A 16,669-nucleotide genomic window follows, 5' to 3' on the forward strand; every position below is an offset into this window, starting at 1 on the left:
AAGGGGCTACAAACCTTCCATGTGTACTTATACCGTCTGGGCAACATAGGAAGGGAGGGCAGCCAGGGAAATGGGGTGGCAAATAGAAGAGCTACCACTAAACCACTGACCAATTTATACTAAATGGATTTGTCCAATTCATTGTTTCCAAAAGTAGTAAACTACTGCATAAATGCAGTAATGTGTACGATCTACAAGATTCACTACTGCAGTAATTCATCAAGGCTCCTTCAACAGCAACTTTTAAGCCTGTGACCTCTACAACTAGAAAGAGAAGCATTACAGATTCATGGGAATCACCACCTGCAAGCTCCCCTTCAAGCCAATCACAAGCCTGACCTAGAACGACATTGCCATTCCCTCCCCACTACAATATCCTGGAGTCCCTTTCCAAATATGGCATTGTCCACATGCACTGCAGCAATTCAAGGAGACACTCATCACATTTTTGAGGGCAGTTAAAGATGGACAATAAACAATGGCCTAAACATTCATACACAAATTAATAAATTAGAAACAGCAATGGAATGTCCTCAGATAAATAACTCTTACATGAATGTAATTGGTTTAGAAACAATTTATCCACACAGGATAAGATGAACAAACAGTCTAACCTTTAAGATCACTTTAGATGCAAAGGCCTTTTATCCCACTTTGTCACTCCATTCTAGAATGCCAATTTTACGGTCTTGAGATTTGGGTGGCACGGTGGCTCAGTGGTTAGTACTGTTGCTTCACGGAGCCAGGGACCTGGGTTCGATTCAAGCCTTGGGAGACTGTGTGGAGGTTGCACATTCTCCCCGTGTTTGCATGGGTTTCTTCCAGATGCTCCAGTTTCCTCCCTCAATGTACAGGTCAGGTGAATTGGCCATGCTAAACTGCCAATAGCGTTGGGTGCATTCGTCAGAGGACATGGGTCTGGAGGGGTTACTCTTCAGAGGGTTGGCATGGACTTGTTGGGCCAAATGGCCTGTTTTCACACTGTAGGGAATCCATCTATCTATCTATCTAATCTATGTCTTGCTAATTCTTTCCAGGCACTGAATATGCTCTGTGCAAAGGAATGCTCGGTCATCTTCAATTTATTCTTTACAACTACATCTCAAACGTCCTGTTTTGGTTTAGAATGCCAGTCCAAAATAATAATAGTCTAACATTTTGCCAATTTACCTCTCGTGCAGGGGTCAGACATATTTTAAGAGGTAAGTCTTCACAATGGTAGCGAAAAATAAGAGAGCACAATCCAGCTATAATGTGGTCCCAAGGATATCCACTATACTTGAAAACATTGCTCCATATTCACATCTTTTATTCAGTATTGCACATACTGTCAGCATTCAGAATAGGTTTATGAATGTTGTATTACTATTACTGACCTGTGCGGTACTGCAGGATTATTGACAATTAACGAATTTCTTGGAATTCTTGAACTTGACACCAGGTTTCCAACCCCATCTCTATTTCTATTGCTTGAATGAGTCTGCATGAGGAAAGGAAAACATTTTCACAGTAACAACACATGCGGCAGAACACATCAAGTAGAATACCATCTTAAAAATGATCCCATGGAATAACATCAGTAATACTGCATAGCATATTGTAAATCAGTCAGAGTAAATGAGTCCTACAGCATGGAAACAGATCCTTCGGTCCAACTAGCCCACACCAACCATAATTTCAAACAAAACTAGTCCCATTTGTTTGTTTGGCCCATATCCCTCTAAACCTTTTGTATTCATGTATTTATCTGAATGTCTTATCAAATGTTGTAACTGTACCTGCATCCACCACTTCATCTGGCAATTCATTGCACACATTAATCACTGTGGACAGAAATTGCCTCAGGTCTTTTTTAAAATCTTTCTCCTCTCACCTTAAAAATATACCCCTAGTTTTGAACTCCCCCATCTTATGGGAAAAGATCTTTACCCTTACACCATCTTATCTACACCCGCTCATGATTTGATAAGGTCATCCCTCAACCTCCTTCACCCCAGTGAATGAAATTTTAGCCTGTCCAGCCTACTTTTCTAATTCAAATCCTGTATTCTTGGCAACACCCTGGTAAATCTTTTCTGAACCCTCTCCAATTTAATAATATCCTTCCTATAATAGGGCGACCAGAACTGCAAATAGCAGAGGCATAACCAACGTCGTTTACAACCACAACATGACCTACCAACGCTTATATTAAAAAATCTGAGCAATGAAGACAAGCGTGTTAAATGCTTTAACCAGCCTGACCCCCGTGACACAAATTTCAAAGAATTATAAACCCGAAACCCTAAGTTTCTCTGTTCTACAACAGTACCCAGGGCCCTACCATTAACTGTACAAGTCCTGCCCTTGTTTGTTTTACCAAAATGCAATACTTCGCATTGTCCAAATTAAACTCCATCAGCTTCTCAGGCAATTGACTGAATTGATGAAGTTCTCTTTGTAATGTTGGATAATTTCCTTAATTGTCCATTATACTACCAATTTTGGTGTCACCTGCAAACTTACTTACAATGCCTCCTATAATCTCATCCAAGTCATTTATATGAATGACGAACAAAAGTGGACCCAGTACTGATCCCCTGAATTGCAGCTGGTTACAGTCCTCCAGTCTGAAAAACAACCCTCCACCACCATCCTCTGTCTCCTGCCGTCAAGCCAATTTTATATCCAATTAGAAAGCTCATCTTGAATTCCATGTGATCTAACTCTACTAACCGGTCTACCATGGGAACCTTATCAAAGGCTAAAAGTCTATGGATCGAGTCTACAGGATTCATAAAGGGGGGTGGAGAGCAGTCAGATATTCTAAAGCTCATCGGTACCAGTGACATAGTTAGGAAAAGGGGTGAGGATCTGAAAACAGAATAGAGGGAGTTAGGTTGGAAGCTAAAAGGCAGGAAGAGCAGAGTAGTAATCTCAGGATTGCTACCAGTGCCACAGACTACCGAGGCTAAGAACAGACAGCAAATGCAGGTGAACACGTGGCTGCATGGCTGGTGTAGAAGGGAGGGCTTCAGATATGTGGATTATTGGGATACCTTCTGGGGAAGGTAGGATTTGTACAAGATGGACAGGTTGCACCAGAACTGGAGGGATACCAATATTCTGGGCAGGAGGTTTGCTAGAGTTCTTCAGGAGGGTTTAAACTAGCTTGGCAGGGAGATGGGAATCTGTGATACAGATCAGAGGATGGAATAGGTAGTGAACAGCCAGATACAGTGCGCAGAGAGTTTGTGAGGAGGGATAGGCACTTGATATGGTAAAGGTGCAGTTAGTGTGATGGGTTGAAGCATGTCTACTTTATCGCAAGTAGCATCAGAAATAAGGGTGATGAACGGGCAGCACAGTGGCTCAGTGGTTAGCACTGCTGCCTCACAGCACCAGGGTCCCAGGTTCGATTCCAGCCTTGGGTGACTGTCTGTGTGGAGTTAGCACATTCTTCCCGTGTCTGCGTGGGTTTCCTCCGGATGCTCCGGTTTCCTCCCACAGTCCAAAGATGTGCAGGTTAGGTGAATTGGCCATCCTAAATTGCCCATAGTGCTAGGTCCATTTGTCAGAGGGAAATGGGTCTGGTGGGTTGCTCTTCCGAGGGTCAGTGTGGATTGGTTGGGCCGAAGGGCCGTGTTTCATACTGCAGGGAATCTAATCTAACCTAATCAAATCAAAAAAAAACTTAGAGCATGGATCAGTACTTGGAACTATGATGTTGTGGCCATTATGGAGACTTGGATATTACAGGGGCAGGAATGGTTGTTGGATGTTCCAGGGTTTAGATGTTTCAAAAGTTGCAGAAAGGGAGGTCGTTGAGGAGGGTTTATCTACAGAATCATTATGGGTGGACATCAGAAACAGGAAAGGAGCAGTCACTATATTAGGGCTTTATACAGACCACCTAATAGCAACAGAAAGGCAGAGGAGCAGATTGGGGGGGCAGAATTTGGAAAGGTACAGAAGTAACAGGGTTGCTGTCATGGGTGACTTTAACTTCCCCATTATTAATTGGAATCTCCTTAGTTCAATAGTTCGGTTTTTGTCAGGTGTGCCCAGGAAGGATTCTGGACTCTGTGTCGATAGGCTGACTAGAGGGGACGCCATACTGAATTTGGCATTTGGCAATGAACCAGGCCAGGTTCTCTTTGTGGGAGAGCATTTCAGTGACAGTGATCACAACTCCTTGACTGTTAGTATAGTCATGGATAGGGATAGGAGCAGACGGTATGGGAAAGTATTTCATTGAGGGAAGGGGAATTACAATGCTATTAGGCAGGAACTGGGGTGCTTAAAATGGGAACAAATGTTTTCAGAGAAATGCATGACAGAAATGTGGAGGTTGTTTAGGGAGCACTTGCTGATAGTGTTGGATAGGTTTGTCCCACTGAGGCAAGGAAGGGACAACAGGGTGAGGAACCTTGGGTGACAAGGGATGTGGAACATCTAATCAAGAGGAAGAAGGAAGCTTACTTAAGGTGGAAGAGGCAAGGATCAGACAGGGCTTTACAGGGTTACAAGGTAGCTAGGAAGGAACTGAAAAATGGACTTAGAGAGTTGGAAGGGGGCATAAAAAAGCTTTAGTAGGTAGGATTAGGGAAAACCTCAAAGCATTCTACACTTCTGAAGAACAAGAAGATGGACAGAGTGAGGGTAGGGCTGATCAGGAATAGAGGAGGGAATTTGTGCCTGGAGTCAGAAGTGGTACAGGAGGCCCTTAATGAATACTTTAAGGGGGACCTTGACGTTTCTGAGGACAGCGTGAAACAGGCTGATGTTAAGAAGAAGGGTGTGTTGAAAATTTTGAAAAACATAAGGATATAGAAGTCCCTGGGCCAGATGGGATATGCTTTAGATTATTACAGAAAGCGAGGGAAGAAATTGCTACACCTTTAGCTATGATCTTTGCATCGTCACTGTTCACTGGCGTAGTGGCAGATGATTGAAGGGTGGCAAATATTATTCCCTTGTTCAAGAAAGGGAATAGGGATAACCCTGGGAGTTACAGACCAGTCAGCTTTATGTCAGTGGTGGGCAAATTATTGTAGAGGATGCTGAGGCAGAGGTTTTATGATTATTTGGAAAAGCATAGCTTGATTAGAGATAGTCAATATGGCTTTGTGAGGGACAGGTCATGCCTCACAAGCCTTACTGAATTCTTTGAGGATGTGACAAAACACATTGATGATGTGGTGTACATGGATTTTAGCAATGCTTTTGATAAGGTTCCCATGGTAAGCTCATTCAGAAAGTAAGGAGGCATGGGATACAGGGAAATTCAGCTATCTGGATACAGAATTAGCTAGCCCATAGAAGACAGAAGGTGGTAGTAAATGGAAAGTATTCAGCCTGGAGCTCAGTGACCAGTGATGTTCTGCAGGGATCTGTTCTGGGACCTCTGCTCTTTGTGATTTTTATAAATGACTTGGATGAGGAAGTGGAAGCGAGGGGGTGGTTAAGTAAGTTTGACGATCACACAAAGGTTAGTGGAGTCATGGCTAGTGTGGAGGACTGTTGTATGTTGCAACGGGACAGTGACAGGATGCAGAACTGGGCAGATAAGCAGCAGATGGAGTTCAACCTAGAAAAGTGTGAGGTGATTCACTTTGGAAGGTCAAATTTGAATGCAAAATACAGGGTTAAAAGCAGGATTCCTGGCAGTGTGGAGGAACAGAGGGATCTTGGGGTCCATGTCCACAGATCCCTCCAAGTTGCCACCCTAGTTGATAGGGTTGTCAAGAAGATATGTGTGTGTTGGCTTTCATTAGCAGGGGGCTTGAATTCAAGAGCAGCACGGTTATGCTGCAGCTCTACAGAGCCACGGTAAGGGCACACTTGAAATATTGTGTCCAGTTCTAGTTGCCTCATTATAGGAAACCTTTAGAGAGGGTGCAGAGGAGATTTATCAGGATGCTGCCTGGACTGGAGGGCATGTCTCATGAAGAAAGGTTGAGGGAACTAGGGCTTTTCTCATTGGAGCAAAGAAGAGGTGGTTGAGGCAAAAATAGAGTGAATAGTCAGAGACTTTTTCCCAGGGGAAAATGGCTGTCATGTGGGCATAATTTTAAGGTGTTTGGAGGAAGGTTTAGGGGAGATGTCGGAGGTCGGTTCGTTATACAGAGAGTGGTGGATGCGTAGAATGCACTGCCAGCAGTGATAGTAGAGTCAGATACATTAAGGACATTTAAACAACTCTTGGATAGGCACGTGGATGATAGTAAACAGAAAGGTATGTAGGTTAGTTTGATCTTTTAGCTCCTTAACACAGTATGATCAGAGTCTTTCCCACCTGAAATTCTTTGCACAACTTCAAATGGCTGCTACAAAAATGTCTACTATTTATCATTCTTCTATTACACTGTAACTTGCATGTTTTGCATTTGTTATGCACTTTATGCAGTGTACGAGTGTGTAGTTTGTGCTGTGCATGTAGCACCCTTGGTCCCGGAGGAATGCTGTCTTGTTTTGTACTGTATCGGTTGTATATAGTAGAAGTGACAAATAAAAAGCTGCTACTACTACTAAAAGGTCAGCACAACATCGAGGGTCAAAGGGCCTGTACTGTGTTGTACTGTTCTACATGCTATGTTTTAAACAATGTCTACTGCTCTGCTGTCATCAATCTCCTTGGTTCGTTCCTCAAAAATCTCAATCAAGTTTGAGAGGAATGTTTTTCCTCATGCAAAATCATACTGACTATCAATGATAAGCAATCGAGAACACAAGGCTAACGTCATGGGAAAGTGGGCTTGAAATCCACTGTGGCAGATGGTGAAATCTGAATTTAATATGTTAATGGAGATTGTGTAACCCCTTGAATGTCGTTAAAAAACAAACATCTGGTTCACTAATGTCCTTTACAGAGGGAAATGTGTCATCTATTACTAGTCTGGCCTGCACATTACACCAGACCAACAATAATGTGGTTGACTCTTACGGCCCCCTGAAATGATCAAGCAAGCCACTCAGTCCAAGAGCAATAAGAGTGGACCCCAAACGCTGGCTTGCCAGTATTGACCATACCTCGTGTAATAAAAAGTGGAAAAAGTTGCATTGTTAGCCCAGCATTAGTTTTCTCATGACAGGAGACAAATACAGAGAGTGAGGAGCAGGATCAAGTTTTGCTGTGGTCTGTTGAGGAACCATGAACATAAAATTACGAATCATTCAGACACCGTCAGCTTGTTAAAACAACCAAAGCTGGACAAAGTTGTCGGTGAACCTTTACAACAATTATAATGCCTGATCAACAGGTTTCACAAAAAGATCCATGTTCCCAAGGAAAAAAAAAAGTGTCAACCAAATGGATAGCATGCACCAACTTTACCATCTAGGTCTGGAGGAGAATGAAGAGGACAATGATGGAAAAGATTTATAGCAGGTTTTTCACTACAGCAGAACAAGGTTACAACAGGAGCCTCAGTTTCCTTATTAAGATAAAGCAAATTTACAAAGTGAATGTCTGTGCAACTTGTGATACAAATGCAGTAGCTTGTAGAGTGCATTATAATCCTGGACAACAGCCAAATTTACAGCAGGTGCCTGCAACTTAAACTCAACAGCTTTGAGATGAATTTTCTTCAGGTGAGGCGCATACATTGTGGAGCACTTAGATCTAAGAGGCAGTCACACTTTTCCGGTTTAGACATGGTAGAATCTGATTCATGGTCAGAGTATAACTACAATACAGAAATGTGAAAATGGATCCCTGGTAGGGAGCAGGGGGCTGGATCTGCCCGACAGAGAAAGTGAGGACTGCAGATGCTGGAGATTAGAGTGGAGTGTGGGGTGCTGGAAAAGCACAGCAGGTCAGGGAGCATCCGAGATGCAGGAGAATTGATGCTTCGCTTTTACCTGAAACGTTGATTCTCTTGCTCCTCGGATGCTGCCTGACTTGCTATACTATTCCAGCACCACATCCTGGATCGGCCCTATGATCACTCAGTAGTTAAGTATATTCAAGGCAAATCTTGAAAAGATTTTTGGATACTAAGGACTATGGGAATAGTGCAGGAAGATGGAAATGGAGTAAGTGGTCAGCAATAATAGTATTACACCAAGCTTGAAAGGGCAAATGGACAACACCTATTCCTATCCCGGCCCTTTAGAGATCAACTGCATTGTCTTACTGTTGCTGCTTCTAGTTACTCCTTAGTGTGCTAGTAACCCATTCTAGTTATCAGTTAGGATCTGTAAATTAAGTAGTTTCTGAGGTCTGTCCAAGCTTGTCCTTGACTATCACTCTTTCACCACCTTGCCGTCCGGTGAATCAATAACCATCTCAGATATTTTTTTAAAAATTCAAATTAAGTATGAGACATATTGCAGATATTTAGGCAAATTTTAAACAAGAAAGGAAGAAAAGAAGAAGAAAGAGTAGGTGATATGGTTGTCGAACTGCTCTGCCACTCAATATGTTCGTGGCTGATCTTGGGCTCAAACCCCAATTTCCTTATCCCTCTATTCCCTGACAGGTGACAAATTTGTCTTCGCTTTAAATATATTCAATAACCTCTAAGACAGAGAATTCTAAATATTCACAACTCATTGAGTGAAGAATTTTCTTGTTTCTATCCTAAACAACCGATCTCTTATCCTGAGACCATGCTCCTGAGTCCTAGATTTCCCAAATAAGGAAACAACTTTTGTGCATTGTCAAGCTCTTTCAGAACCATTCATGTTTTAACAAGCTCAGCTCTCATTCTTCTCAACCACACAGAATACAGGCTCTCATCATTCCCCCTCCAATAATCCCATTAACCAATCCAGCAAATCTCTGCTGCACTACCTTGAATCGACATATATCCTTCCCTAAATAGAGACCAAAGCTGCACACCACAATTCCAAACGTAAACTCAAAGTCATTCCAATAAGGAATTTGGGTCAATTTAAAATAGCAAATAGGGATTGGATCAGGAGGTTCAGAGGATGACACTAATCCAAACATGAATAACTGAATGACCAGACAGGACAATGAAAGGAAAATTCATCATAAGATGCACTAATGCTAGATTTAACCCACCACAAAGCTAAACAAATAAAATAATTTCAAATTTGTTTGTCTTTTCTCAAAATAGCTGCTGCAAAGGGGAGGCATTGGCCTAATGGCATTATTGCTAGAGCATTATTGCTAGAGTTAATTAATTAATGTTTTGGGGATCTGGGTTTGAATCCCATCATGGCAGATGGTGCGATTTGAATTCAATTAAAAAATAAATCGATCTGGAATTAAGAGTCAATTGCCATTTTTTGTTGTAAAATACCTATTGAGTTCACTAATGTCCTTTAGGAAAGGAAATTGCATCCTTACCTGTCTGGTCTAGATCAGACTCCTGACCTACTACAATGTTGTTGACTCTTAACTGCCCTCTGGGCAATTAGGACAGGCAACAAATGCTGGCCTAGTCAATGATGCTCACATCCATGAATAAATAAAAAAGTATGAAGGTGATACATAATTTATGACTGATTAATACAATAGAACGTTGTTCTGTAAAGGATGTTACAACATTAAAAATTGGAAGACCCAATTTAGCTAGTTTCTGGATTTTCTCCTTCTTATGCATGGGATAGTCACTAAAAGAAGTATGTACATTTTATTTTTTTTTAACGTACCTGCACACCTAACTCAGCTTCAGTCACAGCTTCTGTATTTAAATTGAATGAACGGTTCCAGAACTTGGAGCTTCTAAAGGACTCTTCTCTCCATGCAGTAAAGCTATTGTGTTCCTCATCATTCAAAGGCTCCTCTTTTATGGTAACAGTGCAGATTTCAGGGCCATCAGAATCCATGCGCTCATCACCATTTATTTCAGCCAAATCTCGCTCAACTTTAATATGGGCTTCACTTCGCTTGCTTGCATTAAACTGAGTTTTAAATTTTTCCATGCTGTCTGTCCTTTTGCAATCTTCTCCAAATGTACTATCCTCTGTCACCCATTTTGTTTCATAAGCTCCAGTGACTGTAATGGTCTCACTTTTCATAGGGAATGTGTTAATAGTTTTCGCTCTTTGATTGCATTCCCCTTGTTCAGAGGATTTCACTGGATTCATTTCCAAGTCAAACATGTCATTGTTTAAATTGACAAGATTTGCTTTTGTTTGACAATCAGCCAAAGGAATGATATTGTCGTGCTGCTCAGCCTGTGTAGTGGTCTCTGGAAACATACGTAATGACTGGGATGGAGAAAGCTGATCTACCAATGTCCAAGTTGCAGGGACACACTGAAGTTGCAGCTTTGTTGCAGTTACGTCACATAGCGATGTGGAATTGTGCAATCTTCCAACACTTGCTTCTGATAAACTGGTTTTGGTACACAGTTCTGAATTTGTAGCAGCTGTGTTACAAAGAGAAGTGTTAGCATCACCTTCCAAAGTCGTAACTGTAGATGTGACGATTTTGACCACTGAATTTGTTCCTGTAATGGAAATATTATGGCATTATTCTTCAAAATCATACAGTATATTGATTAAAAGGGAATTCCTATTCCCAATGATTTACAAAAAACTTGGATTTCTATAACACCTTTCATGGCCAATGTTCCCTCTAAGCTATACTGCTGCTACAAGAATCTGTGCATGGCAAGTGGCATTCCACCACCATTTTGCAGCACTGATGTCTGGTTCCAAAAGTCAGTGCTGTGCACAGACCTTTGAAATAGCTGAAAATAAAATTAGTGGGAACACTGTTTGCGATCACTGGATGTCATATAGCACTTGGTAAGAATGATACACAATGGCTGTAAAGTTTCAGGTAAACCTCAACATGTGATTAAACCAGCACCTGAATCCTACATGAGTTTTCGAGGACCCATTTGTGCAGGTAGAGCCATTACCTAACACGAAACCCAGAATTGAATATATCCTGAATGTTATGGATACAACTATTCGAATTCCAGACGCTATTCTCTTAAAAAACAATCAAAGCTAAAGTGGTAGCAAAAACACTCAGTTTTACACTCGCCATGGTCTGTGAATATAAATACAGCCTGATCAAGTACCAAAGTTTGTCAAAAAACTTTCAGGATATCATAAGTTTGTGAATTAAAGCAATTAAAGTTGACTGTGGACCATCTGCAGACCCATGGTGCTTTCGTGAGATATCACCAAACTCTCAAACCATGATCAAAATTTATTGTTATCAGCATCCAAAGGATTAAGGCAAAGCTTTAGATTTTCTAATTTGCAATCGGAGTCCAAACACAGGCAGGTTAGGTGGATTGGGTGAAAGTGAGGAATACAAATGTCTGAGATGAGAGTCAAAAAGTGTGGCGCTGGAAAAGCACAGCAGATCAGGCAGCATCCAAGGCGCAGGAGAGTCAACGTTTCGAGGATAAGCTCTTCATCAGGAATGTGGGTTGGACCCCAGGGAACAGAGATAAATGAGAGGGATCTGGCGCAAGGCAGCCGGGAATGCGATAGGTAGATGAAGGTGGAGGATGAAGGTGATAGGTCAGAGCAGAGGGTGGAGAGAACAGGTTGATGGACATGCAGAACAGAACAGTTCCAGAGGGTGGTGCCGAGTTGGAGGGTTGGATGTAGGATGGAGGGGGGGGGGGGGGAATGAGCAAACTGGTGAAATCAACATTAATCCCGTGTGGTTGGAGTGTCTGAAGGCGGGAGATGAGGTGTTCTTCCTCCAGGTATCGAGTGGCTAGAATTTGGCAGTGGAGGTGGCCCAAGACTTGCATGTCCTTGGCGGAGTTGGAGGGAGAGTTGAAGTGTCCTTCCACAGAGGGTGGGGTTAATTGGTGCATGTGTCCCGGAAATATTCTCTGAAACATTCCACAAGTTGCTGTCCTGTCTCCCTAATGTAGAGACGACCACATCGAGGGCAACGGACCTGGTAGATGAGATGTTTGAAGGTGCAGAAAAATCTCTGCCAGATGTGGAAGGATCCTTTGAGCCATGGATGGAGGTGAGTAGGGGGGGGGGGGGAGAAGTGGGCACAGGTTTACACCTCTTATGGTGGCAAGGGAAAGTGCTGGGAGTGGAGGGTGGGTTGGTGGGCGGCATGGGCCTAACGAGGGAGTATGGAGGGAATGGTCTCTGTGGAATGCTGAAAGGAGTGGGGACGGAAATATATCTCTGGTGGTCGGGTCTGACTGTGTGTAGTCTGGTGGTGGGGTCAGGTTAGGATTGGCCATGCTAAATTTCCCATAGTGACCAAAAATATGCAGCGAGCTGGATTAGCCATGGGAAATGCTGGGTTACAGGGTTGGGGGTTAGGTCTGGATGCGATGCTCTGAGGGTCGGTGTAGACGCAATGGGCCAAATGGTCTGCTTCCACGCTGTAGGGATTCAATGATTATCCAAACCTACTGGCTTCAGATAATTCGAATTACTTTATAGCCATTAAACAAGAGGACCATTAAAATTGATTACAGATAAATTGTTAAGTCAAAAAATGAATCTTAGACTATGTGAGTACATGTCCACATTTCTCAAAAGGCTTACAGGTGTATGCAGAATTGAGCACTAACAGTTGAAAAATGTGCCATAAAATATTGAAATATATGAATGTAAGACCACCAAAAATTTTAAACAGGAAATGAAGTTTGGTACTGTTGCCTTTACAAGGTGAGCCTTAAAAAGCAACACTCAGTAGTCATTACGAAGTATTTAAAAGTGCTCGCTTATTTAACATTTTTAATCGATACTATTGATTGTTCTTCTGACAATCAGGAATGTCATCTGAACATGCTAAAACAGTACTATCATAGAAAAGACCACAAGAATGTACAGGTATGTCAACTAGCAACTGTAGTAGAAGAGGATAGAAGAAAGAAGAATGAGAGCCACTGAGAAAAAGGGAAATTCCCAAAAATAAACTTCGCTATGAGTCACAAATTTGGAGAAATTAGATAATTTAGCTGGAGAAATATCAACAAAGAGATATATAACGAGGTTCTTGGCAATGTGCGGATTTAATGGAAATTAATTTGCTAGGAAAACAGACAAAGATGGTTAGATTATTTTTTTTAGATTAGATTACATTACTTACAGTGTGGAAACAGGCCCTTCGGCCCAACAAGTCCACACCGACCCGCCGAAGCAAAACCCACCCATACCCCTACATTTACCCCTTACCTAACACCACGGGCAATTTAGCATGACCAATTCACCTGACCCTGCACATCTTTGGACTGTGGGAGGAAACCGGAGCACCCGGAAGAAACCCACGCAGACACGGGGAGAACGTGCAAACTCCACACAGTCAGTCGCCTGAGGCAGGAATTGAACCCGGGTCTCAGGCGCTGTGAGGCAGCAGTGCTAACCACTGTGCCACCGTGCCGACCATGGTATAAGTCAACAGAATGCCAAGCAGTTTTGAAAAGCTAAAAGCAATTTTCACGAATGAACACGTAATTAAATGCACCTAACTTTACATTCGCAGTAGAAGCCAGTGATTTGGGGATTGGAGCAGTTCCCTTACAGGAAGGCAAAACTGGAATGGAGAAGCCTGTGGCTTAATTTTCAAAGAAGTTGAACCACCATCAGAGAAGATATCAAATTACAAACAAGGAAGCGCTCGAGGTGGGGGCAGTTCTTCAGCACTTTGGAGTTTACATTTGACATGGGAACTGTGAAATTGTGGTTTCCTTTGATTACAATCTTAACCTTTGGGGACGAGTTCGGAATGGAATCTCCAAGATTGTTCAAATGGAGATTAGATCTGCAATCGTATGACATGAAAATGTTTCCATGTGCATATTTCCAGGAAAGAAAATGTAATTGCAGATGCTTTATCCTGAATGTAAGTGGTTTTAAATTTAAGAATGTGACCAAAAGAACTGAATAGTGATTAAGAATCGGGTGGACCATAAGAAACAGGGACGGGAGAAGGCACCTTGAACTTGCTCTGCCATTCATCAGGATCCATTTATCTCAACAAGGACTCTGCTCCTCAGTTCTCAATGGAAAGAAGTTCAAATGACTCAACTCTCAAAGAAATTCCTCCTCATCTCAGTCCTAAATTGACACCCCTGCATTCTGAGACTATGCCCTCAGGTCCTTGACTCTCACATAAAGGGAAACATAATCTTTTACACCCTGTCAATCCCCTTAAGAATCCTTTATGTTTCAATGAGATCACCTCTTATTCTTCTAAACTCCAGTGAGTAGGGTCTTAACCTGTTTAGCCTTTGCTCTCAAGACAATCTGTCCGTTCCAGGGATCATCCGAATTAACCTTTTCTAATCTGCCTCAAATGAAATGATATCTCTCCTTAGATAAGGGGGCCAAAACAGCTCTCTGTACTCTAGATGTGGTCTCACTAGCACCTTGTGCAGTTACATTCAGACTTCTTTACTCTTATACTACAACCGCTTTGAAATAAGGGCCAACATTCCACTGGCCTTGCTGATTACCTGCTGCACCTGTGTGCTAGCTTTCTGGGTCTCATGCACAAGTCCCTTTGTCAATGTAATAAATCTGTTCTTCTGTTCTCCCTTTCAAAATGAACAACTTCACATTTTCCCACATTATCCTCAGTTTGCCAACTTTTTAACCCACGTACTTAACCTATCAACATCTCTCTGTAAACTGTATGTATCCCCTTTGCAACTTGCTTTTCATCTATTTTTGTGTCATCTGCAAATTTGCCTATAGTGGGAGGAACAATGAATGTGTTTTGTGTTGTTTAAGTGTTGCTAACCTTGTAATGAAACCTTTTTTAAAAAAACTGGTGTGTCATGTTTTGAGGGGGCAGGCATGTTAGAACTCACTGATTTTTTTTTACCTTTTTTCCATTCTTTTATAAATGTTGGTTTGGAGCTGTGAACGGAGAACTTTGAGCTGAAAATGATCTTTGGACAGTGAACAGCAGCTTAAATTACAAACTAAAAACAAAACACAGAATAAACTAGCTGCTGGGCATTTGAGAGGCAGGCATGCAATTTAATTGCAGGTTAGTTCTTAAATCAAAAAGATTCCAAAAAACTCTGTGGCACCAGGGTCATACAGCACAAAAACGGGCCATATGACCCATCACGTCTATGCTGATCAACCAACTCCAGACTACACAAACACCATAGCCTACTATGCCCTGGCGTTTCAAAGACTCATTCAGATGCTTCTTAAAATGTTGCAGGACTACCTTCTACCTTCCGCCACCATCCACTTAGGCAGCAGATTCCAGTTATCAGCTACTCTCTGGGTAAATTTGTTTTTCAGATCTCCTCTAAACTGATTATTCCTCACCTTAAACGTATGCCCTCTAGTTTTAGACAAGTGCACCATAGGGAGAGAGATTCTCATGACCTATTCTGTCCAAGCCTCTCAATTTTGTACACCACAATCAGATACCTCCCCAGCCTCTCTGCTCCAAGGAAAACAAATCCAGCCTATCCAGTCTCTCCTCATAATGAAGACTTTTCAATCCAGGTAACATTAAGTTGAATCTCCTCTGCACATCCTCCAGTGTAAACCTGCCCTTCTGATTGTGTGGCGACCAGGGTTGCAAACAGCATTCCATCTGTGACCTAAACATTTTATTAGGGTGTAAAATGACTTCCTTGCTCCTACATATGCTTTGGCTAATGTTTAACGCAATACAAGAAAAGATGATGGTCAAACTGAGGAAGGGACCAGAGTTCTAACTGGCTTTTGGACGGAGTTTCTGAAAGGAGGAGCCTGTCTGTCAATCCTAGGGCATAAAAGATTTGAAAGGGATTTTGAGTAGTCTGGCTAGTTTTGTTACTTTCTTATCTCTGAATGGTGTTTTTTGTGTGAAAGTTCTAAAAACGAAGGTTATTGGGTTTAAATTACAGACAATTAGACTACGCTCTTATTTAAATGGATGTAAATTTGCTTCCTGAGCTGAAAGGTTCATTTTCAGACATTCCATCACCACAACAGGTATCATCATCAGTGAGCCTCCAGAGAAGCACTGGTGTCAGTGACTCGCTTATTATTTATGTCTTTTGGTTTCCTTGAGTTGGTGATGTCATTTTCGATGGTTATGTCATTTCTGGTGGTGATGTCATTTCCCGTTCTTTTTCTCAGAGGGTGCTAAATTCAGTAAAGTGGAGGAAAAAACAACAAGTTGCCATTTGTAGATGTCGCAGTAGAGTGAACAGCCAATGGTGAACTTCAAACCAGCATCTACAGGAAATCAATACATACTGACCAAATATTGAACTACAGAAGCAATCATCTTAACACCCACAAACAAAGCTGCATTAGAGCTACCACACGCTGCAGCATCTAGGAACTACGCAGAGCAGAGGAAAATCACCCACACAGGGTATTCAAAAAGAACTGGTATGCAATGAACATAGTCTGCCGATTTCTCAGCAACAAACCCCAGCAAGCAGTCAAAATACGTCCAGAAACGCTAGCCACCCTCCCCTACATCAAAGGCATCTCAGAAATGACTGCCAGACTACTCAGACCCCTTGGCACCATGGTAGCTCACAAACCCACCAGCACACTAAAACAGCAGCAAATGAACTTGCAAGACCCTATATAGGCAACAAGCAAAACTAATGTCATTTACAAAATACCTTGCAAGAACTGTAACAAACACTACATTGGACAAACAGGCAGAAAACTAGCCACCAGGATACATGAACACTACCTAGCCACAAAAACACATGACCCACTCTCACTAGTATCCTTACATACAGATGAGGAAAGACACCATTTCGATTGGGTCAACACATCCTAGGACAAGCCAAAC

At 42.1% G+C, this 16,669-nt stretch overlaps 1 protein-coding gene across 1 annotated transcript in view; it reads right to left on the bottom strand.

The window, feature by feature from the left end:
- The window catches only part of LOC122542904, a 139,661-nt gene that overhangs the window by 52,150 nt on the left and 70,842 nt on the right, over positions 1 to 16,669 (bottom strand). Inside the window, exons 13-14 of the mRNA XM_043681045.1 lie at positions 9,604 to 10,406; positions 1,377 to 1,480 (exon numbers count right to left, since the gene is read on the bottom strand). Coding sequence (XP_043536980.1) covers positions 1,377 to 1,480; positions 9,604 to 10,406 — 907 coding nt within the window. The remainder of the gene's footprint in view (positions 1 to 1,376; positions 1,481 to 9,603; positions 10,407 to 16,669) is intronic.

Source organism: Chiloscyllium plagiosum, chromosome 41 (genome assembly GCF_004010195.1).
Source record: "Chiloscyllium plagiosum isolate BGI_BamShark_2017 chromosome 41, ASM401019v2, whole genome shotgun sequence".
Lineage (NCBI taxonomy): Eukaryota > Metazoa > Chordata > Chondrichthyes > Orectolobiformes > Hemiscylliidae > Chiloscyllium > Chiloscyllium plagiosum.